General features: G+C 39.7%; 1 protein-coding gene across 1 annotated transcript in view; it reads left to right on the top strand.

Moving 5' to 3' along the window:
* The window catches only part of GRIP1 (glutamate receptor interacting protein 1), a 129,952-nt gene that overhangs the window by 43,807 nt on the left and 60,304 nt on the right, over window positions 1–25,841 (top strand). The window contains exons 5-9 of the mRNA XM_009586815.1: window positions 3,742–3,877; window positions 4,824–4,969; window positions 8,404–8,487; window positions 9,357–9,432; window positions 10,812–10,957. Coding sequence (XP_009585110.1) covers window positions 3,742–3,877; window positions 4,824–4,969; window positions 8,404–8,487; window positions 9,357–9,432; window positions 10,812–10,957 — 588 coding nt within the window. The remainder of the gene's footprint in view (window positions 1–3,741; window positions 3,878–4,823; window positions 4,970–8,403; window positions 8,488–9,356; window positions 9,433–10,811; window positions 10,958–25,841) is intronic.

Below are 25,841 nucleotides of genomic sequence, written 5' to 3'. Positions count from 1 at the left end.
TGTGGATCAGAACCTTTCTTTTAGAATAGAATAGAATACGGTAGAATAGAGTATTTCAGTTGGAAGGGACCTACAACGATCATCTAGTCCAACTGCCTGACCAATTCAGGGCTGCCCAAGTTAAATCATGTTATTAAAGGCATTGTCCAAATGCCTCTTTTCCATCTTATGTCTGCATGTGTGTCTGTACAGGTATGCATGTTTGCACTCCCCTTGCCAAGCCCCTCTCCAGTCTTCAGCAGATTCCTGAGCCTTGTACCAGAGGGAGGTGGATGCCAGCAAAGCTGTAGGGTGACTAGTGCTGCATGGACAGATGTGTGCTCAGGATCGCCCCTGCAGCAGCAGGAGATGATGGCAGTCCTGGATGCTGATCCCAGAGACCCAAAACCCTCCTCAGGCCGAGGGAAGGCAGGACCCCCTGTAAGCTGCGTTTTGCTGTGTGCTGCTGGAGTTGTTAATGGTGGGAGGGGAAGAAGTTCTCAAGTGCGTTTCTCCAACTGAAGTGTAAAATGGTATTGATTTGGGCTTTTTATAGACTTGGAACCATCTTTTCTCTACATGGTTTCATTTTATAATAATTCATTTGGTTCATATCACAGAGCTGTACTGCAAGAGCGTGTATTGATATTTGATACTTCATAAACTGTTAGGGAATAAGAAGACGTTTCTTAAGCTCATGTTCTATATTTATTTTACCACTAAGCAAAAGACTTGTAAATTCAATTCCTGTTTTACTCATAAATTATAAGAAATCTGGAAATAACTTCTTTGCCTTCTCTTCTGATGCTGGCTATGCTAATGTTATTAGCAATGTGGGAGTACATGTAGGAGAGAACAGGCGCCAGAGACTTCTAGTTAGGAGTTTGCTGGTTGGCATAAGTAATTAATTATGAGTGAGGTGGTACATGAAGTAGTTTGATTTTTAACCCACAAAGACTAACATAGTATTGTGTTAACTAGAGAATACAGACTGACCTTGCATTAGTTGGGGAATAGCATGTTCAGATGCGGTTGCTTGTTGGATTGGAAATGAAGTCCCAGGATTGTTCTGATATTGGGCATTTATAATAATGTCTGTAATAATAATGTCAAAGCAATGCAGATGAGTAAACATGTAATATACAGCATTATAAGAACAGTAATCATGTGCAATTTAAGAAAGCAATGAAAAATGGAGAGACTGGGGTATCAAATGGGCCTTGTTCAGAGCACTTCCAGGGATAACAGTCTCTTATAAGCCAAACCAGCTTAGGTAGTTTAATTTCTTCCTGCTATGATGACATACAACACAAGCTACAAAATCTTTCAGAGGTGCAAACCTAATGAAACTGTTGTGTACTCTTAGATGACCTTATCTGTCAGTTAGCACTGAGCATTTCACACTACCACTCCCTTACAGTGTTGGTACATCTTTCCCTCCTGCCTCCCAAGAAAAAGTGTTTAGAGGTCTGTGTTCTGTTGGCAGAGGTATACAGAAGCTTGTAGAGTAGATGGTGAGAAGGAGCAAGCCTGGTCATTAATTTCCATGCCAGTAGTTGCAGGGAACTGTATAATCATTAGCTAGCTTAAAACACTGCATGGATTATCTGTTCTACACGTCACTTCAGGCAGCAGAGTATTCCCCAGCACTGGACTGCAAACTCAGAACCTATATAAAAGATCAAAACACATGGTAGTATCATGCTATGGCAAAGGATTAGGCATGTGCAGTGCATTGTTGATGTCCTGTATCCTGTACTTTGTTCTAGCAAAGTATTTGTTAAAAAAAAAAAATCTTAGATGGTCCTGAGAACCAGATTGTACTACTGAGGAGTTCAAAGGAAGGATTCAGTTTGGGAGGTGAGGGAGACAGGGGAATTTTCCTTTTGACTCCAGATCTCACGATCGAGTAAACCCTGAATAAACACCAGCCAAGCACCTGAGGTTGCATCATGGGTGCAAATGTACAGTATTTTTGTTTGCGGTGAGTACCATGGTTAACTCTTGTAATAATTATGAATATCTGTGGGTTTTTATAAAACTGAAAGCAGCATTTTGGTCCATAGTGTCTTCTACAGCTATGCAACATGTCTACACGTTCAGATGCAGGTAATCGCATCTGTTCTTTCTGAACTGTCAAAAAGGCCAGATGTGAGCAAACATTGTGGAAGCTCAATAGCTTCCAAATGATGCCAAATAATAACTGAAGTGAGGTCATCATCACCTAGAATGGAAAGAAGAGCCTGTCAGCCACCTAGAAAGGAGCAGGAACATTGCATAGGATGATGCTACACCTGCAAAAATTCAGTTAACTGCAAAAAGCAGTTAACCCTATTAGAAGTACAACCAGGGTTTACAGGATACTCCACCAGGGCTGGAGGCTCTTCTGAATGCTTTCCTCTGCCATTATCTCCGTTTTGCTCAGGTTTGGCAATTCTCATTCACGGCTGTTCTTCGTCTTGAGGCTGTTCTTTATCTTGAGGTCAAGATGTATTAGGTCATCTTCTCAGTCATATGGAAAGGTATTGATAGAGCCTTGTTGCTGTTTGTATAGTGCTTATTCTAGATCTTACTGGTGAACATAGGAATGTATACAAGGAACTTTCTTATTTTTTGGATGGCTTTTCATCTTAAATCTCATGGTGCCGCAGCAGGATTGCTAGTGCAGTGCAGACATACTGTTCATTTACAGTGCTTATATGATGTTTGTATCTGACCAGTTCATCTAAAAGCTGCATATTGATGCTGAAAAGGACCAGAGAAATGGATCATCCTTCCAGGATTTCGTCATTTTCTAGGTGGATCTTTAGGACTTAATGTATTTTTCCAGAACACCTGGGCAGCTGGTGGTTTTAGTAGGTCTTCTCTGACTCGAGACACTGGACATGAGATATGATTGCCTTGTGGTTTTCCGAACAGTTGCAGCCCTGCTGGAACTGTGCATACGTAGATTGCCTTGTTCAGCCATGTGCAATAAGGACATCTCTTTTCAAGAGCTTTTCAGAGCTCGAGGCTTTCTGTTGCAGGTCACCTGCATTTGTGAGATTAGGTTGGCATTTTCTGAGAATGCTAAATGGGCAAACTGCAGGAGAGGGTGTCCCAGACAGCATGTAAGGGAAAATTTATATGTAACTATGACTATGAAAGCCCTTCACTTACCTTATACCTGTTCTGCAGAGATTTCGGAGAGTTACAGCGGAGATCTATTTGTGTAAGAATAAGGAATAAAACTGTTAAAGATCTGATATGTTTAATGTCCATCTGGATTCTTGTTATGTTCAATTGTTTTGATTAACACTGACATCTACTAGTGGCCTCAAAGTGAGTCTGGATCTAAAATTTTCTAGGACTGTTATATCATTGTGTCTTTTACCTTTCTATTTAGTTAATCAGTTGAAGTACTTTATAAAACATAGGATTCAAAGGGAGAAAGCAGAAAATGAGAAAAGATAGCTTTTTAAAAATGTGAAACAACTGCCTTTAGTTGTAAGTGTTGCCAGACTTTGTATTTATTGGCTCTGTATAGTATACTAGCACATTGGTGTAGTTTTTAATAACCTTTTACAGAACATATGTCTCAGATTTATCTATATGCAGAGCCTTGCGGACAGAACTTGTGAATTGTAACATAAAGAATCTCCAGATGTACATGTTATTTCGTATTAACATACACAATGATTTTCTTGGAAGGTGACATTTTAGAAAGGCAACATCTGTGTTATTACTTAAATTTTAATAATGCCAATAATTTTCTTTCAACAGAGGAATTCAAGGGCTTAACAATAGTTGAATTAATGAAAAAAGAAGGCACCACCCTGGGGCTTACAGTATCGGGTGGAATCGACAAGGATGGGAAACCAAGAGTATCTAACCTTCGTCAAGGAGGAATCGCTGCTAGGTAACCACATCTCAAGCCACAAAATGCATTATAAGATGTGATTGCTTCAGAAATAGGCACGGCATCAGAAAGGTCACTAACAAATATGTGACTAGATGCATCTGTAATGGCAGCCCATCAGACCGGAGAAGCTCAGAGAGAAACGGCAACAGCTGGTGCCCCTCTTTCCTCAAAGCTACTTTGACAAAAACTAGAAGTACCAATGAGATATTTGAAAGTCATCATAAGACTAATTAACTGTCTTCTAAATTATATAAATTTTATTTCTCCTTTTTTGTGTCCTTGAACAAAAACTTGAGAGAAGAAGCATAAAATACTCAGGGGAAAAAGTAAAATTGAAAACCTAACCATAGTACTACTATAATTTAATTTAAAAAAAACTGTTCATCAACTGGTTTGAAGATTAAAAAGAAGTCTAAAGTCATAGCTACCTTGCTTACTACTGCAGTGGAAACCAAAAAGCTGTTATTTGTGAGTGAAACAGGTCAAAAGATAAAGGTTAAGCTAAATCATTCCAAGTAACTGAGCAGAACATATGCTTTTGGGCTGTGGCCTATCTCCTGTAGCTGTGATGTTAGGTGTGAAGGCAACTGTTGTCCAAAAAAAATAGTTTTGGACACTTCCCAAAGAGAGAGAGAAAGATGGGGACATGAAGAAGACGTTTTCCCAGATCCTGTGCCCAAACCAGTCAAATCATCCAACTCCTTTATTGTACAGCTGTTTTCGTACATCAGAAATTAATAATGCAACAATGTTCTTTTAATATTTAACAAGCTAGACTAGATTAAGATCTTAAAATGCCACTTTCTGTTTGAAAGATCAACTTGTTTTAATCTAGATGAATGGAAAAAATATTTCTTACCATCACTATACAGTAATTTAAAGGATTTAGTTAGTTTGGGCCAGCAGATCTGTCTTTACAAAAGGAATATGTACTTTTTCCTAGGAGTGACCAGCTGGATGTAGGCGACTACATAAAATCTGTGAATGGAATCAACCTGACCAAATTTCGCCATGATGAGATCATCAGCCTGCTCAAGAATGTTGGCGAGAGGGTTGTTTTAGAAGTGGAGTATGAGCTGCCTCCAGTCTGTGAGTAATAGCAGAGCAAACTGAAACCAATGCAGAACGGCAGACATGTTGTCAGCAGTGAGATGGGCATGGTTGGTGATCTTCATTTTTGGTAGTGGTTGTTTTTTTTTTTTTTCCCCCCTCTGGGTTATCACAGAGCATGGAAGCAGTATGAAAGAACTGGCAGTACAGGGGGATCTCTCAGAGATGCTCAGGTGTTTTAGGAGCACAAATCCAGCCAATGGCAGAGCAGAGTTGTCAAGCTCCACTATTTTTTTGTTTGTTTACAGTTTTGAATACTGGGAATTGGATTAAATAGATTTCCAGGGCAAGAGAATCCTTCTTGTTATAGTAAGATCTTCTGAGATGAGACCAATGAATATCTGCGAGTTCTGCCTCTGCCTTTTCCTTCCTTCTCCCACTTGCAGCACCCTCCTGCTCTCCCAGATAAACAACATACTTTGGGACTTTTCCAGTCTTTTCTGACATCACTTTTAGGCAACATCTCATTTCTGGAGCAGAAGACCTGGTAGGGTAGGCTATGGGGATACATAAATCTGCAAGAATTGTGTGACTGAAACAAGGGCTTCTTGCTGAGCAGGATTGGCTTCAAAATACAGGTTTATGCTGACACTGAAGTCACAGAGTGCTACTAAATGTCTTCCTCGCCTCTCCTTTCTTTTTGTACTTATGTCTGTGACTGTGTGTCTGTAGGAGAAAATCAGTGGGAATTGAGGCTATCAGGTATGAAGTGAAAGCTAGGGAAATGGTGAGTTGGAAACCTGGGACCTAAAGTGAAGGAGTGAGTGGCAGGTGGCTGTCTGGCATCAAGGGGGCTGCACCAGTCACACCTTTGAAAGAGCATGTGCTCCTTCATGCTGCTTACTGGAGGGGGAAGATGTGGTTTGCTGGTGTTTGGCCAGAAAAATCTGCGGAGCCAGCTAGGAGCTCTAGTCTCCTTAAGTAAATACTTACCTCGCAATAGAAGCCAAAAAATCCATCACTCTCTTTGGTGCTCAGAAGACGATGAACTCCCCATTGCTTTCTAGCAGCTGGAGAGTTAGTCTAATTATATATTTGGCTGCTTTTATGGCCTCCTGACAACACCTTAATATGTTTTGAATGTTCTCTATTGATTAGTGTTCATTTGCAGTAAGGAACTTCATGTTCAGAAACACAGTATTTGAGTTAATGAAGTCAGCTGAGTTCAGAATTATTTTGCTGGAGATGTAGTTGTTTTATGACCGTTGTTTTGCACTTACTCAAGTGGGCTTCCTTCCGTTTCACCCGCTTTTGGCATATGTGCTACTCCTGTCCATTGAAACAGGATTTTGACATGCTAAATTACAGTAACAATCATAACTTTTTCTTTAAGTCCCTGGAATTTCTGACCCCTTCATACAAGCATAGCTAATAAAGTTGGAGATAATCAGTAGTCTAGTTTTTCCCATTAACTTCTAGTGAACAAGCTAGACACAGTGCCTTCATTATACGCAGAAGTTTTCCAGTAGGTCACGTGGTGAAGTCCTGGCACTTCCTTCCCTGCCCCATACATAATGAAATTCTACTGTTGGTCCCATGGTTACCCCCTCAGAGGAGAGGACTATCATGGTTTCCGAGTGGGGAAATGTCAGTACTTTAATAACGATGGATTAAATCTGGCTGAGCACTAGTAATCCCACTCTCCCTAGTCTTTCCTTCCCTGTCTGGCAGTGTTCACAGCAGGAGCATCCAGCTGCTATTTTCAGCATGAGCCACCTCAATGTTTCAAACTGGAACATGAGCCGTGCCTGCCTCACATCTGCCTTTTGTTGTTGCTAAAGGTTAAGGACTTCTTTCCCTGCCCAGGCTGTGGCTGGGGTGGAAGGACAGCCACCTGAATGGTTGCTGCCCAAGTGGAAGGACACTGCGTGCCATTCCTCGCTGCTGAACTACAGGCTTTGCTTGTCCCCAGTGAAGGGTACAAGCCACACCAAGCAGATTAGGAAGCACAGATTCAGCTCGAGCTACGTGCTGGGCCACTTTCAGTTGATAGGAATGAAGGCAAGAGTTGCCTTCTCCTTCCCGTAATTTGGTCCTTTTCAGACAGTAAAACATTTCTAGCTAGAAAGGAATCAGCCGCATGGACTTCAGTAACACGGTCCTGATCTTCAGGCTATAGCAAGAATTACTGCAATACAAAGCAATGCTTTGAAGGGAGGTTGTTCTTCTGATTCCCTGCAGTAACTTTTTTAACAGGGGATTGAAAGACTCCAAAAAAAAAGTACATTACAGCACGTTTCATGGAAATAAGACACTTGTGCAGAAGACAGAGTCCCAGACCAGGGGAGTCCTCAGAAGGAGGGGCAGGCAGCACTGGGGGGGCACCACTTCTCACTCGTGGGTGGCAGCACAAGCCTCCCCAGCTGTGTAGCCTGTGGTGTCCATTGGCCCATCAGGGTATCCTAGTGGAGACTGGGGAAACTGATTATTGCAGGCAGGAGCATTAAAGGACATAAGTTTTCATTAATTCTGCTGCTCACAGAACATTTATTTTATAGAGGGTTTTTTTTTTAATCTTTATGTGTGTTGTGCTGTTTGCAGTATCTTACTGAAAGCTGGGAAGTGTGCCTGCGTGTGATTTTGCCCAGTGTCCTTTTCCCTTTGGAAAAGGGAGTTCTTACACCCTGCCAAAGTTTTCCCTGTAAAAGCTAAGAGTAAACTGGTTGTTGGTCTCTTAACAGTGGTGGTTTCAAATTCTGTAAAGTGGATTATCACACCGAAATGTGTGGGTTTGTGCATTAGGCTTCTCACCTCCTAACCCAGCTGTGCACCACTCCTCTAGTGCTTAGAGAGAAAATACTGACTCGACTAGAAGTCAAAGATTTTTTTACTCGCTTACCAATGATGAGAGCGCATGTTACATTTTGAAAAAGGAAAAAAATAACAAATCTTATGTTACAAAATATTTTTTTCATCTTAATCTAGCAATCTTGAGATTAGAGATACACCCTAAAAGTCTCGACTGTCTTGACTTTAAGCAATACAAATAAATGTTTTCATGGCTGAACAACCAATTCCATAGGTAGCTTTAAGAATTTCATTTGTCATTTTTGTGTCTCGCTGTGTATTTCCATCTTTTCTAGCTCTCTTCTGTAACTATAAGAAAAGCAAAACTTTGCCACAATTTAAACAGTCAGGCTCAAATCCCTCATCTGTTATATGCATCTATGGCTCTTTTTCCAAACCATTGGCAACCTGCAAAATATCTGGCCCAAAATTCTCTCAAAAAGAGAATGACTTGTATTTAATTACAGGTCTTTAATCTGACCGTTCTGTAGTGGATTCTTTCCAGTTGTATGACCAGAAACATAATAGCTAGCTTAAATTGGAAAAGAGGCAAACCTGTGTGTATAATTAGAAAAATAATAATAATTAAGTTTTGGAATTTTTTTCTTTTATTTTTTTTCTTTTAGCTGTACAAGGTTCAGGTCTCATCTTTAGAACTGTGGAAGTTACTTTACATAAAGAGGGGAACACTTTTGGATTTGTAATAAGAGGTGAGTTACCATTAAATTTGAACTGGCTGTATTTTCTAAATTAGCAAAAAAAAGCAAGTTTTTATGTCACTAAGAAATAATTTCAAGATTTATGGCTTACAGTTTGTAAAAATCTCTGTGATTTATGTATTACTTCTTCCATACATTAATGTACTGCTTTTATGAAACACTCTAATTTTTGTTTATGGAAGAACAATAATTAATCAACTATGCCAATAACATGACAAACTTTGTTTCGCATAAGACCAGATTCTGCTACCGCTGAAATGAGCAGGAAGATTGTAGTTCTTAAAAAAGATTCGCGTATAGTATTTGTGTAAATCAGGTATGAAATCTGATGAATCATGCTGATAGTCTGAATTGTACAACAGAAGTGTTATCACTGACTTAGAGAACAGAAGAAAACATGCAGCTGTTAAATAATATACCCCAACGATGAATTATTAGTTTCTTCAGGGAAACCTGGGGGGTTTTTTTGTTTAATATATAAATTTCTTAGTGGCCACTCATTATTCTGGGTATACATGAAGTATGGATGTTTTTTTCTCTGTGCAGCAAAAATTGCAGGACAGTAAGTTTTCACACTGAGATCAGATTTGCGGAGTAGAGGCTCAAAGAAAAGAATATGCCTTTATTAAGAATCACTCTGTAGAAATATTTTATAAAGAATCATCTATACCATACAGTAAGTCGATGTTATTTAAGATAAAGTTCAGTGGAGGTTCATATTAATGGCTTTGGCCATTTTTTGATCTTTTTAGCCCATCTGTAAGTGTGCATGCTGCAAGATTTAGAATTGCCTCTTGGAAATGAGCTTTCATAAGAAGCATAAAATGAAGGTGTGCTTTCTCTCACTTTTCCCTTTCTAGGTGGAGCACACGATGACAGAAATAAATCTCGTCCTGTTGTAATAACATGTGTTAGACCTGGAGGGCCTGCTGACAGGTACAATTCATCTTTTTCTGGAGTGCATGTGAAAAAGAAATGGAAAAAGGTGAATTATTTGGGACAGAAGTTAGGATTTGGAGTGAAGTAGATATATTCAAACCCGTTCCTTTGAAATCCACAGTTTATGCATTTAATTGTAATAATAATACTAACAGTAATAGGCAACCACAGAGGCTCACACATCATGGTGTGTGTGAACTTTAATTTAGTATGTTGCATGTTTCAAGACTTTCCCATTAAACACTTTCAAAAATCAACCTAAAATAATTAGAACAAACGCCTGCAATAGGTCAGAGCACGTTTTTTTGCAGCCTTCAGACAACTGGTATAGCTCTTAATTATGCTTTTATACTCTAACATCACAATCTTTTTCTCTTGCACTTCAGAAAAATACTGTTATGTGTTTGGATGTTGCTATCTTATTATTTTAAGACGTTTGTACATATCTGCATGTGAGTTCATACGTAACTTCACCTGGACAACTTCTGAATACAGATTTGTGGTTTTGCCAAATGAACACATTTGTATGTAATACCATCTTGTATCCATATAAAGAAAGAATATTCACTTTATTTATATGTATGAATTATATTTTCAAAAATGGCATTTGTGTCCTTAAACCATTAAAGAAACTTAAAGTCCAATTTCTTTAAAGCAGGCTGATTTTCTGTGGCTTATGTTGACATTTTTGACCTTGGAAACATTAATTGAGAAGCAAACATTTCAAGAGAGCTTTTATCTTTTGTCCCTCCCTTTCTTCCCACCCTCATCCCCCTTGCTTCCTTGTTTTTCTCCCTGATTCTTGAGCTGACAACATTAGTACTTCATTTTCCATTATAATTCTGAATACGTTATGAGATACGCCTGGGAGACAGTGTACGTTTATAGCCAAATTATTTTTAGGTAGGAAGAAAAGAAAAATGGAATTATCCAAGTAAGGGATATTTTTGAAGAAAATCAGTAAATGGACATTCATATTTTGCAATCTGTTTCTTCTCCCATATGTTTGCCTCTTGTATTTATTATTAAGAAAATATCGGGGGAGGGAGGTGTTTATGTATGAAAGAGGAGTTGTGTGGACAAGGCAGAAAGAAAGCATATGTTGAAGCAGAAGCTATACTTAGTTGCAATTTAACATGACTTGATTATTTAGCTCTGTGTTAAGCCGTTTTCCAGTCACTGACTTTCCAATTAAAGCAATTTCCTTTCCTCTGCGCCCTCTGAATGTTCTTACTGTCAAAGTAAATGTTAAGTGTTAAGGCAAGAGGGGTGGATGTCAGAGAGAGTGTGAGAGAATCGCTTTGCATAAAAATGGTGTTATCTCCAAATCAATTTATTTTATATTGATGAAGATCATTGCTTTAATCTCCTTTCAGAGAGGGTACAATCAAACCCGGGGACAGGCTGCTGAGTGTTGATGGGATCCGACTGCTGGGAACGACACACTCTGAAGCCATGAGTATTCTCAAACAATGCGGACAGGAGGCGACTCTGCTGGTTGAATACGATGTCTCAGTGATGGGTAGGTTGAGAAGTGGGACTTTAGTTCTGGGAACCATCTGTGATGTTTTGCTGCCTGTTCTTGATGAGCTATTTAGAAGTGATCGTGACCTGTTACGCTCCTAGTAGCACTGCTATTCCCTTCTGCACCGTATCATTAATCTTGGGTTCATAAGGAGGTGAGTAGTACTTTACTGTAATTTAGCATTCTGACATTTCATGGTTTGTAGAGTGAAACCATCGTGTGGATTCTAGCAAAGTAACTTTTCCAGTGACTAGTTTATAATAAAGGTTAATGAAGTGTAAGCATTTCTATGTCACATGTAACTTGCTCTTAAAGGATTTCTTCTGCCTTTTGCCACTGCTGCTAGGTGGCCAAGATATTATTAAAAAGTCACAAAACTGCCACATAGAAAAGAACGGGGAAGAGAAAATTTCTTAAGAAATGCAGAGGTGGCAAATCATGGCTTGAAAAATGAGCTTATGCTTTATACAAACTTTGATTGAACTCACTGAAGATATGGGAGGTTTTTTGGAAAGTCAAGGAGAGCAGATGATTTTTCATAACAGATTTGGGATTGAGTTATTTCCATTTGTTTTGGAAGGTGTCATCTCCCCTCCATTTTTGCAAGATACAGAAAATTCGTGGCAGCAAGAAATAGAAATACTCACCAGTCAGACTAAAATATTTCTTCTCTGTTTGGGGATCTTTCTCTTCTTTTCCTCCTTAGTTCCACAGTAAGATTTCTAGCCTAGCAGTAAAGCAGCCTCATAGGAATTTGTGAAATAGCGCTGTCAAACTTCAAAGCCTTGGAAAAGATTAATACTTAGAAGAATAATGTCAGATATTTGTTTATTCTGGAACAGCCCTCTTTGTTCTTCTCTGAGACACAGATTTTATTTTTTTTTATTATAATACATATCTTTGTTTACTTAACTGTCAAGAATGGAGTGACAGGTTTGCATGGCGTCTGACAGGCCTGCTGGACATTCATGCAAGGTTCACGTCCAGAAAGGTGGAGACAGCTCAGCATCTGGGCAGGAACCTCCCATATAGAAAATGGAAATGCAGGTGATCTTGTAGCCTGAAGAGGACTAGAATTTAGGTGTTTTTGTTTATTTCTTCTTTTTCTTTGGAAGATGATGGGTGGCCAAACTCTTATCTATCATCACAGTTAAAACCAGATTCTTTATGCTCCACTTTCTCTAAGAGCGATATCTCATTGAAAAAAAGAACCCCTGGCTTTAGACAGGCGAAGTTTCCAGCAAGGCTTTCATTTCAGAGAAAACTCCCATCCCCATTCTCCTGTATACCGCAGGGAGGGAATCAGCCGCAATTTCACTGAGGATCTTTTTTTAGAAATCTTTGCAGGTTTGTGTGAGGCCAAGACCACGTGCTGAGAAGCTCTGTTGTGCTCTAAATTGCAGTTTGTTCAAGGCAGGAACCTTCTTTTCAGTGTTATCTGGATAGAGCTCTCAGTGCAGGAGGATACAGATCTTAGTTGGAAATTTCAGGCTTATAACTGTACAGGCCGTACCTACCAGTCGGTCTCTTCATGTCATTCTTTCTCTGAATAAACTCTGCTATCTCCCTTTTGTTCTCAGTAACAAATCTGGATTTATTGTTCCTGCCTTCCTGAAAATTAATGTGTTATCCTGGGGAAACTTAAGGACGTAGAAGAACCTGAGACTTGTGTAGTCAGAAAGAAGGAAGGAAGGAAAAGGGAATCAAACACTGGGAAATGTATGGGATGGTGGTCCTGCTGTGTCTGCGAGAAGAAATAAGGAGGGATCCAGTAGGCTTTCTTTCTAATACATTATGATTTTGTTAGATTTTTATCTAGCCCCCAGTAGGTTTTGATTTTTTCCAATTTACATGCCCTGCATAGTTTTCCAGCAGTGGTGTGAAAAATTTTGTTGGGAAGCTTTCTTTGCTTTTTGCAGTTACGTTATGACCATGGCGCAAAAGCTGAAAATCGCCCGTCCTAATCCATTGATTCCTGGCCCAGGAAAACAGTGCTGATTTGAATCTTCTCTTACTTCTGCTCAAGAGCAGTGAAGTCAAAGTTGGGAGTAACGTGAAAGGGAGGATATGAGCCATGAACAGAAATTTAAGAATTACAGAACTGTTACTCTGTTCCCTGACTCCGATGTTACCGACAAGACAAACTATTTATAATGCCACCTCAGGCTTGATGTGAATATGAAAATAGGCTAAAACAAGAGGAAGAGCATTGGGTAAGGTGGCTTATCAATAACTGATGCTTGACACTAGTGTAGTAGTTTAGCCTGCTGAGAGGGGGCAACAATCCAAAAGTTACATAAAAGTCTGGTGCATTCTATAGCGTCCTCCTGGTATAAACTTCCAATAGAATATCTTACTTCCAGAGATATAATTGTACCATTACTTGCTTTAATATCTTCTCTTCTGTTAACAGATGGATATATCCTATAAAGTAGCGTTCCATGTGGCCAGAACTGGAAAGAGCCATAAAATATATTCTGATAGCATGAAATTGAAACTTAATTTGAAAAGGTTACACTAGATGAAGAAAATGATCCTGAACTATTTTTCAGCTACAGTCCTGTAGTGTGTAACTGACTTTTTGTACTCCTGTAAGCATAAGCTGTTTCAAAGGTGATATATTTCTCGGAGTTTAGTTCCTTTGCCTGAAGTCTTCAAGAGGTCATCTGGGAAGCTTGTACATTTTATTGGTTCTGGAACCTAGACAAACTGGAGTAAAAAAAGCATCAAGGGGTTCTGTGCAGGGTAATTAAGTGTGTATATAATGTAAGAGATGTGGCTAGTCCCATTGAACTCTCTGGGGTACACTTGTGCTTGCTTAAATATATTGAGTATCCTGCTCAGCTGGGTCCTAGGAAATAAACTTGTCTATTCAGCTTCTTGGAAAAGATGTTGTTAGCTTGTTGGGTCTTTTTGTTTTTATGCTGAAAATGTTTCTAGGTTGATGTGTGGAGTGTACTGCTGTATAGTTTCAAAGAGACTTTGAAATAGTAGGAGTTTGGAAATACCAAGATAATCCCTGAAGAAAATAGGGGAACATAATTTCTGAGAAAATATTTTGTAGCCTGATAAAAGTTATATTTGAAGTTGTGGCGGTAGCAGTCTTCCAAATGTCTTCCTGTTTTCCAAAACACTTCCTCCGATCATGAAGCAATGTGGTTGCTTATACTCCTTGTTGATTTTAGAGGAGACTACCTGTATGTTTTAATTTTATGAGGCTTTAATAATGCTGCGCTTCAGTATTTGCAGAGGAGATGGGTATGGTGACTTGCCCTACACAACTGTGCAGAATTAACATAAACTTTGTGGGCTTTATCACTTTTCTTTGTAATCCATACAGCTGAAGCATCCACCCTTTATGGTCACATGGATCACCTATTTTCATCTGCTGGTGGGAGAGGTCTGAATATTGCAGCTCTCTCTATGCCATATGACTACACCTGCATCCCTCATGTTGTGGAGGGGAAGGAATAGAGGCAGGGTGGTGGTCGGCAATGATTTGCTGCCACTGCCAAAATAATTTTGCAGCCTGAATCTTTTCCTGTGGCAACCAAACAGTAAATATTAATTCCAAGCTATAAACTTAGGTTGGGAAGACTGAAGTTTTCACTGTTTGGCAGAGGTTATGGTCTGGGTGAAGTGTCCTGACGAGCTGCTCACAGCTTGAAAGCTATAGGTCAGGCATCCTCAGTTAGAGTGAGAATTAGAATTAGAATGCAATGCTGATAACAAGCTGCAGAGATTCACACTGCCCCTGTCTAAAATGAGAAATAAAAATTTATCACTACATTTATTTGGAGGCAGAGCAGATGCAGTTTCTCTTCAGGTTTTCCAAAATCTGCCATGATGCTACTGGGCTCTCTGTTGTCTCTGTAATTGGGGCTACATCTGCATGATTAATCTTCCATATTTACTCTGAAACGGAGCATTCAGAAAAGTTCAAAGGTAATGGCTACCTTGAGTTTAGATTCTGGCCCATAATATTTTTATGTACTCTCGTTCATAAATTGCTGCCGCTGAGCTTTTGAGCGATCTACTTTTTAAATCTTAGATGTTCTTTGCTGGGGTAATCTTTGAATCAAGGATGCTGTAGTTAAACAAAACTATTAGCTGTTGCCAGGACTTTGGCACAAAAGTAAGCTTTTGTTAGCTATCTGCACCTGAGAGACACAAAATCTTCCTCTCTCATCTTTTCACTGGGTGTTTCTTAGCTCAAGCCATAGAGGCCTGAGGTCTTGAGGAATGAAGGAACATATTGCTTATTCAAATTCCATATGTTTCTCTGGCTTCTTTAACAATTCTGGCACTTACTTGAGCCAGAATAGATTTGCTGGAATGTGGCACCCTGTAATTTTCTCTGCAAAGCAGAGATGGTCAGCTTGGTTTTTAGTCCCAAGCTATCAGAGTCACTGGTCAGCTTTAGCTAGAGCAATACCCTCGATTTTCTGAACTCTACATTTACCACTGATAACAACTTTATAGAATGGGAATTATTCATGCAATCATTTGCTAGTAAATCTGACAGCAGTTTAACAAACACTGTTCAAGCCTTTTGCCTCTAAGTTCACTCACTCAAAAAAAAAAAAACCCAAAAGGCAGTAACAATTTTATGAGAGTACATTTAAAGAAATCTGCCTCACCCTTCAGTAATTCTGCCTGACAAGAAGTGCACTAGGGAGAGAAAGCTTGCATAGTTTAAACATCAGGTGAGGTAATCTGTGATCCAATGTAGACTTTTAGTAATTTGTGCAAGACAAGAAATATAGGAGAAAAAAGAACTTATGGGCTGCCCCTTAAGTTTCATAAAGCAGTATCACTCAAGTGTATCCAGAGCTGTGGAGACCTTTAAGAGCTATAGCATTTTACAAGACCAAAGAACAGGAGCTCCAGATACTCCAAGGACAGACTCAGGATCCTCATAAACCTTATAGATGTTGCAAGACCTTGAAAGTTGAAGGAAAGTCAGGAAGCCTGTAGGATTCCACACTGCCTTTTTCTTTCTGTTTCTTTATAAACTTAAAATTAACATTTCCTTTGTCTCTTACAACTCTTTGACAGAACAGATAGGCAGCGTACTCTAGCATTTGCCTGTGACTGCAGGTCTCCTGGCTGTCACAGAGCAACAGACCTACATCCCTTGAAATTCTAAATATGAGTTAGTTACTTAAACCTTTAAAGAATACTTTCTCTCTTATGTTGCTTCAGAGACAGATTGAATGAAAATTCATGTGCAAAGCAAAGGTCACGATACCTGTATTAGTTGAAGTATTACTCTACTTTAAATAGTGCTAGACAAACACGTACACAAATTGTGCTAGAAGACAATGTTTGAAGTCAAAAAGTTGAGCATGCCAATTAGGAATGTCAGGATTGAGATTGTCTGCTCAGCCTCCATCCAGCTAGGTATGCATGCGATACAGTCACAAGACCCACAGGAGGGAGAATAACCTTTTTATGCAGCTTGTATTTTCTTTCTGTCTTCAGTGTGTGACCATAGGCTTATGGAGAGCACTGCCCAGATCTTTGTCGGAATGCAAAGTTATTAATTTCCTGGTGTTTTTTTCCTGAGGCCCTAATCCTGCCACAGTTTGAGTGCTTCAGGCAATATGCAAATCTCAAGGAGAGTGTCCTAAGGTCTTTCCAAATGTATTGGCTCTTTCTTAAGGCAGAAGATGACATAGACATATCTCTCTCTAACAGTTCCAGAAGTATCCACTCACAGATGTGTCACTAGGTAAAACACATGGGATTTTTTGTCTGTCCTGGAGGCCAATGCATGATTCACACTCACACTGCGCAAACTGCGCAGGTATATAAATCTACGTGCTGTGGCAAGTTAGTCTCTCATCTTACTGTACAAGTTCCTTGTTTATCAATGTCATGGTTTAACCGCAGCCGGCAACTAAGCCCCACCCAGCCGCTCGCTCACTCCCCCCAGTGGGATGGGGGAGAGAATCAGAAGACTAAAAGTGAGAAAATTTGTGGGTTGGGATAAAGACAGTTTAATAGGTAAAGAAAAAGCTATGTGCGCAAGCAAAGCAAAACAAGGAATTCATCCACTACTTGCCATCGGCAGGCAGGTGGTCAGCCATCTCCAGGAAAGCAGGGCTCCATCACATGTAAAGGTTACTTGGGAAGACAAACGCCATCACTCTGAACGTCCCCCCCTTCCTTCTTCTTCCCCCAGCTTTATATGCTGAGCATGATGTCATATGGTCTGGAATATCCCTTTGGTCAGTTGGGGTCAGCTGTCCCAGCTGTGTCCCCTCCCAAGTTCTTGTGCACCACCAGCCTACTCACTGGTGGGGTGGGGTGAGAAGCACACAGAGAAGACTAAGTGTGAGCACTGCTCAGCAGTAACTAAAACATCTCTGTGTTATCAACACTATTTCCAGCACAAATCCAAACCATAGCTCCATACTAGCTACTATGAAGAAAATTAACTCTATCCCAGCCAAAACCAGCACGATCAAACACACTGTTTGTTTGACAGCTTTCTGCTGTCAGTGCCCCGATGCCTGCATCAGGGACATTAGTAAGAACTGACAGTCAGGTGTGGATGCATACAATAAATAAGTTCTCTCTCTGTAGTGCTAGCTTGTTAAGATTTCATCTAGCGAAAGATACATGGTTTGGGATGTGACTTATCCTCAGTACCAAAAGAGGCTTTTTCCTTCAGAGAAGTCTGAGGCTTGTGATTTTTTCTGCTATCGAGTTTTCTGGCTTTCAAGACTGCTTTTTTACAATAGCAAGTGGGTATTACTCCTTTTAACCCTTCATCTCTCATGCTGCTACTAAATATGACATGCTGACTTCACTGAGTCTCAACACGGGGACTGATATCTATCAGTCAGGCATCAGTTCATGCTCGCTTACCTGCTTGAATCCACTCTATTTACCTGGTTTAAAAGGAAGATAATACCTTTTCAACACCTCTTGAGATAAATGGGTAGCATGGAAACCAAAAGTAAATGGGCATTACGGTTTAAAAAAAATCCAACGTTTTGGGCTGGCAAATTCAAAACCCAGTTCTTGATTCATCAGTACTTTGTGTGATCAAGAGATACTGCTGCTGACTGCTGATAGTGAAACAAGAAAGTGCTTGCAATTCGTGACCAATACAGTTTAAATGTCCTTTTCAGCCTTTCCAGAAATTGTAACAAAAAAACAATCTGGTACTTCAAAGCAGCACTGGGGTGTCTCCTCCATGTTACATGACCTTCTTCTCTTTCTTGCAGTTCCTTCTTTATGCCTTACACACCTGCCACCCAACTCATTCACTGATAGCTCCCTCAAAACTTACAGTGCTTTGTCTTACGGATAGGACACTTGTTTCACTATGAGGACTGCTGAGTGAAACAGGTATGAAAGAGGTGTGGAATGGGGCCTTTTAGGAAAATAGTGTTTCTCTGTCTAATGAATGGTATCACTGTGTCACATAAGCAACTGTCAGTTTGTCGTTTCCAAATATTTCTGTGAGCTTACATCCTTAACAGTGTTGACACATTTTTACTTACCACTACCTAGGTTCCTCTGTGGGAGAAACTTTACATCTGACATTATGTTTGTACCGAAATAGTTCCTCAAAAGAGCGAGAACCATTAAGCCCCCCAGTCTGCTCCCTGTTAGCCGGGTTATCAGAGCAGCTGTCCAGCACAGGACATACGCGCTTTCTGGGGACCAGAAAAGACTTGAGAGACACATGTGACCAGTGGGTTTCAAAGATGTTTGCTGACGGTGGAGACCTGTGAAGGTTCAGGATCCCATGTTCCTTCCTGTCCGTTTCATGCAAGCATGATGCTTTTTTCCTCTGTTCTTTGTTTATCCTGGTTCCTAGCTACATTACTGTCTGTTTTCCCAGCAGCTGCTTTAATTTCCCTTTCCTTACTGACCTAGTTTGAGTCTTCTTTTCTAGAAGGTCCTAAATCCCCAACATGCTATTCCCTCTCCTCTTCCGCCCAGTTTTTACTTCTGTCTTTTGCCAAGTAAGGCTTAGGTAATTTTCCAACACGTTTCTCTCACACTGCTGATTTCCCTCCATAAAGGCCTTTTGCAGTTTTCATGTCTGTCCTTCTTTAGCCCTTTCTTCTGTCCCTGTCTCTCAGCAAACCATTCCCAAGTTTCGTATACTGCAGCGTCTTTTCAGATCAATCACCTCCTCACCTCAGTTCCTTCCCCGAGTTCCTCCCCTTCTTGCCCAAGGAGTCCTACTCTCCCCTCCTCCTGGCTCTTCTCTTGCTTCTCTGTGCCAGATCTGTCAGGTAATGAAGACACATAGAGAACATAAATTTTCAATATAAAGCCTACAGAATTTTCTGTGTGGGGACAAAACAGTATGGTTTTCCGTAATGATGCTCTCAGACACAGCTGACCTGTTTCAGCTGAAATAACCAAGGGAAGAAAAAAATACAGCCTGAGAGAGCTAACCATCATAAGAAAAAAATCACACCAAATGTTTTAACTGTGGCCAAGTTGTAAATTGTAAGCAATTAAAATCAAGATGTTTTCATGAGAAAAGTCTATGATTCCCAAGTGTATTTGCCCTATAGAATTTTTTTACTCTCTTTTCTCTGCCTGGGTATGATTTGTTGTTAAATTTTGATAGCCATGTTGCTAGTAGATGATTACAGAAGGGAGGAGTTAGTCATGTTTTACAAGGATTTCATAAATCTTACGGATATTTCTTTCTTTACAAACTTCTTGATCATCCCTAAAGAGAAATAAATGGAGTTTAGCTGAACCATATAAGTTACAAATTACTCTAACAGGTCCAATTAACATTTCTCTCTAGTGCTTTTGAAACCATGGCCTCATTAAAAGCAGCTTAATAAACATTGCTTTGTATGGGAGAAAAAACTGTAAAGGTGAAATGAGATGTCCTGGTAACAGAAAACTAAAAATACAATTCCATTGTCATAAGTAAGTAGGAAAAGATGGGGGGTTATTATCTTCCAAGTTCCGCTTCTGTATGAAAATATTCTGTGTTTTACTTACTGGGTACCAAGAGTAATAGACAAATTTGCCTTCAAAAACTTGTCAGGGAAGTGAAACTTATACTTGTATGCAGTTAGTCTAAATAGTGTACAATTCAAAAAAAATGAGTCTGAAATATCTAATGTATTTAATGACAGGTATTCATTAAAGTAGAGCCTTCCTAATCTATCCTCCGATCTCCTCACAAAGCATGTGGTCTGAATTTTTTAGATGCTAATTCAAGGGTTTGGATCCTCAAATGGAAGCAGCCTCTGCCTATTAAAAATATGCTATTGTGCTTCTTTTAGTAAGTTTTTAGAAACAAATGATGGATGGAGGAGATGGCTGTAATAACCTCTCCTGTCCACCATCCAGGCTTCAAGCAAGTGGAGGGAAGGAGCAAATAACCCTCATATATATTTACTAAAAGATGGGGAAAAAAGGATTGATCAAATCTTTCCACTTTGTATGAGGGCTATCCAGATGTGCCATGAAATGCAGCGTGAAAAAGAATTGTCATCTCTACTACATGCTCATACCTCTGGTCAGCTGGAAGTTAGTCAAGAGGTCTTTCAGTAAGTTGGCTTATCTGTTACTTAGCGTGCTGGTCAACAGCAGACTAGCAAGGATAATGAAGTATCCTGATTTGTGCTGGTCTGAAAAAAAAATTGAGCACGTAGCTGAAGGACTTAAATTCAGAGTGCAGGTGTGAAAGTTTTACAAAGAGGATGATAATTAACCTTCTTGGAGATTAAAGGATCTTCTGCATGTGCCATGCAATTCAATGCAAGAGAAACTCTGTAATCAAAAAAAATCCAATTAAAAAAATGCAGCCTTGGATTTGGTTTAGTGGCATTGCAGTCACCCGAGAGACTAAGAAATAAGGGACAGATTTGGTTTTCTTTATGTTAGAGAGAACTTGGGCTGTAACCCCAGAAGCTGTCTATAAAAGGGCCCGTCTCTGAGGAAATAACAGCAGCAGCAAAGGCTCCTTTCCTGCCTGCGTTCCAGGGAGAGGAAAACACTAAATGTCTCCTACAACTTTCCGTGAGGGAGGTGTTTAAAAAATCCAGAATCAAACTGCTTGACTTTTTTCATGGGTGTGACACACCCAGACTGTGCCTGACAGGTTAGGCCAAGGGGAGAAAACCTGAGAATCCCTCAGATCATTTCCTGAAATACCTGTACTGAGCATAAACTAAGAGGTTAAATTGGGATGCAGTAGGGCAGATTTTCATCCCTTTACACTAAGATTCATTCTTCATTTTACAGAATGCTTTTGCTGAAAAAGGATGGATTTTAAAGTATGAATATCTGTAGGTATTTTGCCTAAATCTGAACTGTCTCGATGAATGGTGTTCTGGTGCAAAACTGGTATGAATGAGATCTGAAGCAGATGCTGTGAGACTGCACCATCTAGTATTCAACACGTGGGAGATGTGTACTGATCAGAGAATACAGTACTACTCACGGTTCCTGTGAGCTGGAAATGTAGGTAGGGGAAAAAAAATCAACATCTAAGCTGAACGACTTTATCTTGAAATCAACATAGTTACTCAAAGATAATTGTACCAGTGCCATGTCTTGCAACGTGATTTTGTTACACAGAATTATACTTCCGATGGTGTTACTCAGCTGTACGATGAGTAAAATGTTATGTTTTCTGTGCATTTGCTATTCAAACCACATTCCCCTACAGTAATTTTAAAAACCCATAATAACTTGTCTTTGTATCTTTTTCCTAAATGCATGGTTACCATGCTTTGTTCATTTAAAGAGGTCATTTCATAGCCTATGAACTCAATATTTATCAGAGTGGTTTGGGGAAACAGTATTGATAAAAATTGCTCTGTGTGTTAGTCTGTGTTCAGCCAAAAAAATCACTGGATTTTTCTTTTTTTAATCAATTCATTGGTGACTCACATTAGTGGTGTTTGACCTTCTGTGAGTCTCATGATTTTCATTTGTAAGGAAACTGCCCAGAATATTCTGACAGCTATTATTGATTGGTCATGTTGCTATTTCAATGTAGATGCTGGAGGACCCTAACGAAATTATGTTTCTGTGATAATTGAACATACATTTGAAATAAACTGAAGGCAAACACCTGACTGCAGGTTTCATTTAAATCTTACCTCTTTTCTTCTTGGGGGAGGAGAAGGGGGTGGGAGTGATTATATGAAGAGTACTTATCTAGACCATTCACCGGTTTCATCTTTAATTGCAATCCTGACACTAGCAGAAAAGTCATGGCTCACTGCAGCCTAAAAAAGAGTGCTGAGCCCTCCTGAAGGGATGAGTAATGAAGGATATGACAGCTTCCCAAGGTTACAGGTAAAGCTGTGGCAAGCTGAGGTTTCTTCCTTCCTCTTACGTGCCTCCAGACATTTCTTCCCTGGCTGATAAAATTGCATTTTTACATGCAGAACCCACACCAGTATAAAAACTCGCTTGGAAGCGAGTCAAGTCATGTGGTGACCCAGACCCTCAGATTACCTGCATGAAATTGGAAGCAGAGTAGGGCTCTGCCAATAGACAAAATTGGCTCTAGGGCATCAGAGGCAATGAGGCACTGGGGAGAAAAGAGACAGACGATGGGGGAACAGCGATGGGGATGCTAGTGAGGAAGAAAGGGCTTTCTAGGGTAAGGTTTCCTATTGTATTACACACAAGCATCTATAACCCATATTGCCTCTGAATTACAGGGTTGGTTTCACTTTTTTTCTGGCAGATAATCCAAAGATTATGTACATGAAAAGATGGTAATATGTACACCTTGAGGCAGAGCTTTGGGACTTGTTTCATGTTACTTAGGAAGTCCCTCAACACCTTCTTTAAAAACTCCTAGTTGGGTTTTTCTTTATCCTTTATTTTATATCCAAAAGCTATTGCTGATTCAGGTCAACTTGCCTGAGTTCTTAATTGAAATCTAAAGGCTTCAAGCAGCTTAAATTTAAAAAAAAAGAAAAAAAACCTGGACTGCAGACACACTGAGCCTGTGGTTTTCCCTCTGTCATTAATATGATTTTGGCACAACATATCCCCCATAGCTGCAAAGAAAATCTAAAACAAACTCTCCCTGCAATTCCTCCTGCCATTTTTTGGCTCAGAGAGGCCAACAACAACTTATAACTATCTGTTGTTATTCACATAACTATCTGTTGTTATTCACATTTAGCTTTCTCATTTTAAAATAAATGCTTAATTTAATTATTTTATTTATTAAATGCCCTTGAATTGTATTTTCAGCTAACTGTATAGTTTTATCTTGCTGGTTGAATGTGCTCTGCTAGGTGATTCTCTCCACAGAATTTAGTAGTTTTAGCATGCACACGAAGCTGCATATAATCCCTAGCTACAGCAGTGCTGCAGTGTGCTGTCATCTGAAGTGTTTAGGATGAGAACAAGAACTATTGATCCTTAGGTCAGCCATCAGGTGCCTTTCATGAAGTTAGCCAAGGCCTGATCCAAGCCTGTTTGACTCAGTAGGAAGATTCTCATGGATTTGAGCTGGGATTTAAAATAGGACCGACCCAAAAGAGAAAAATCTAGTTCTTGTCGTACATTTGAAGAGCTTTGCCCATAGGGAAATAAAAGCAGAGCTGTGCTTCTTTGCCCCCCTCCTCAGTTCTCACCAAATGAACACCCAGTCTATACCAACAAAAATGTCTTCTGCCAGCATAAAAGTCTACTGGTTTAAGCCTGTTTGGACCACTAAACCAATGTTTTATTTCATTGTCAGCATAAAAGCATCTTCTTTAGGGATTCTACAGCCAACTCAAGTCTGAAGTGTAGAAAAGACCTGTATTACAAGGACCTAACTCTGATGCACATTATTTAAAAATAGCGTTGTTTACGCTGTTTAATTGCACACAGTTACCACTCGGTCCTCTCCTGCCTACTAGTGAAAAGAGAACATAGAATCATAGAATCATTTAGGTTGGAAAAGACCCTTAAGATCGTCGAGTCCAACCGTAAACATGCCAGGCCTGTTTTCTCTTTGCCCCTTTGCTAAAATATTTCTCTTCTGGTACTTCAGCATTAGCATGGGAAAACGGTGTACATGCATGAAATTACCAGTTTTGTGGTAAGTTTTATAGGTCATCCCAGTTTGGATGTAGATAACAGTAGAAGTCTCCACCCTCGAGCATACTAGAGAAACTCTTAGATGAACAGCCACCATGCACTTCATTTGATTTACTTTTTGGCTTTCACATAACAGACCAGATTTCAAATGTTGGCGTTTGATGTTATAAATCATGGCGAGACATTGGTGCTGCTGGTCTGTCTCAGTGCATTCTGCCCTTCTTTAGTTGCGTAGGGAATGTGGGAGAAGTATCAGCTGCTATGCTTAGACTAGAAAACAGCTGCGAAGGAAGTGCAAAGAAGAAAGGATGTGTCCTTTCTGTGGTTCTTTATGATCCCTCTTGCAGGAGGAATGGCTTTTTTGAGACTTCTGTAAAGTGCTTCACAGTTAAACCTATGATTGTAAGAACGGCGAAAACTTCAGCAGTTTACGCTAAGGTTTTTCTTGTGGCCTCCTTCCACCTTCCCCCTGGTAACCGTCTAAGTCTGCATTTTTTTAGGGTTTTTTTTAAGCATTTTCGGGCAAAATTGTTCTGCCATTTCCACAAATGAGTTTAGAGAAAGTTGTTTTGCCTATGATGAGAAAGTTGGAGAATCTTTTCTTTGTGAAGATGTGTCTTTTTGAAGCACTGGAATACAGATATGCAATTCAGTAGGTACTGGTTGAGGGAGAGAAAGCCCTTTTCAGGAGTGTCTCTTCTGCTTATCCCAGTGAAAATCTACCCAGACTTAGCTACATTTGGAAGTCTTTGAAAGGATACAGCTCAGTGTGCTCAGGAGAAGCGGCATTTTGTGACAACTTTTCCAAAAGATTTTGTGTATATTGGGGGATGTTTTTTCTTGTCTTTGCAAGGTTCCATTTTTCCTTCATCAGTCACCTGCTGTGTAGTACTAGGTGATCTGGGAAACAGTCAAGTGAGAGAAATGTTCTAAAGAATAGCTTGTCTCGTCTTGATGTAGATGCCTAAAGCAGGGCAGAAACATTTTTTAAATGCCAGGTTTTTCTGATGGTTGTAGAGGGAGTTTAAGCCTCTAGCTCAGGTATAGCTACCTCAGGTCTGCTCTACAGATGCCTGCGTTTTGGTGCAGTGAATCCCAGTGTAGGTGTCTCAGATAGGCCTCTCCGGTATAACGGATGCTTTCGACCTTCATTTCTTTGATCCTCATTTGTTTATCTATACAATGGGGAAAACACCATGCTTTTGCTCTAAAGGATGGTTATAAGATAAAGTCATTAATAAATGTGTGGTTTAATGAATATTCAGAGGCTGCACCATACAATAGCTCTCTCCCACCATGTACGCTCAGAGAAGGATGAGAACACTGTTGAGTAATTAGGGCATGAGCATGGAAAAAAAAAGGGAAAAGCGTTGCTACTCATTAAATAGTCACTGTCTACCTTCCGCATGAGGCTCTTGAAGAAAGAAGAATATGTGATTATTTAATTAAAGAAGGGAGGTAAAAATAAGTTCATCCAGGCAATATTCATTCTGGGGTTCATTAAGTTTGAGTGCTTTGTGCCCACATGGTGACTGTAATATTTTCCTTTTAATGTCATTCTGTTTGTAAACAGACACTTCTGAGATATTTTTTATGTGCCTGTATTTTTATAATGATTTATATTGATGTTCTGCTAATTTTAATCCACTCCTAATTCATTTGGGTTTTTACAATTTACATAAACGCAGTCTTTCTGTTACGGTCAGCTCAGCAGTGTTGAATGGAATAGCTGCCTTCTGAGCACCATGACCTCTAATATTTCAAGGGCTTTTACAGCTTAGGTAAATTTGGGTGTATTTTCACTGGTCGAAAAAAAGAAAAA

This window comes from Fulmarus glacialis, unplaced genomic scaffold, assembly GCF_000690835.1.
Source record: "Fulmarus glacialis isolate BGI_N327 unplaced genomic scaffold, ASM69083v1 scaffold4341, whole genome shotgun sequence".
NCBI lineage: Eukaryota > Metazoa > Chordata > Aves > Procellariiformes > Procellariidae > Fulmarus > Fulmarus glacialis.
Note: the sequence above shows the minus strand (reverse complement) of the source record. Positions and strands in the feature narration are given on the sequence as shown.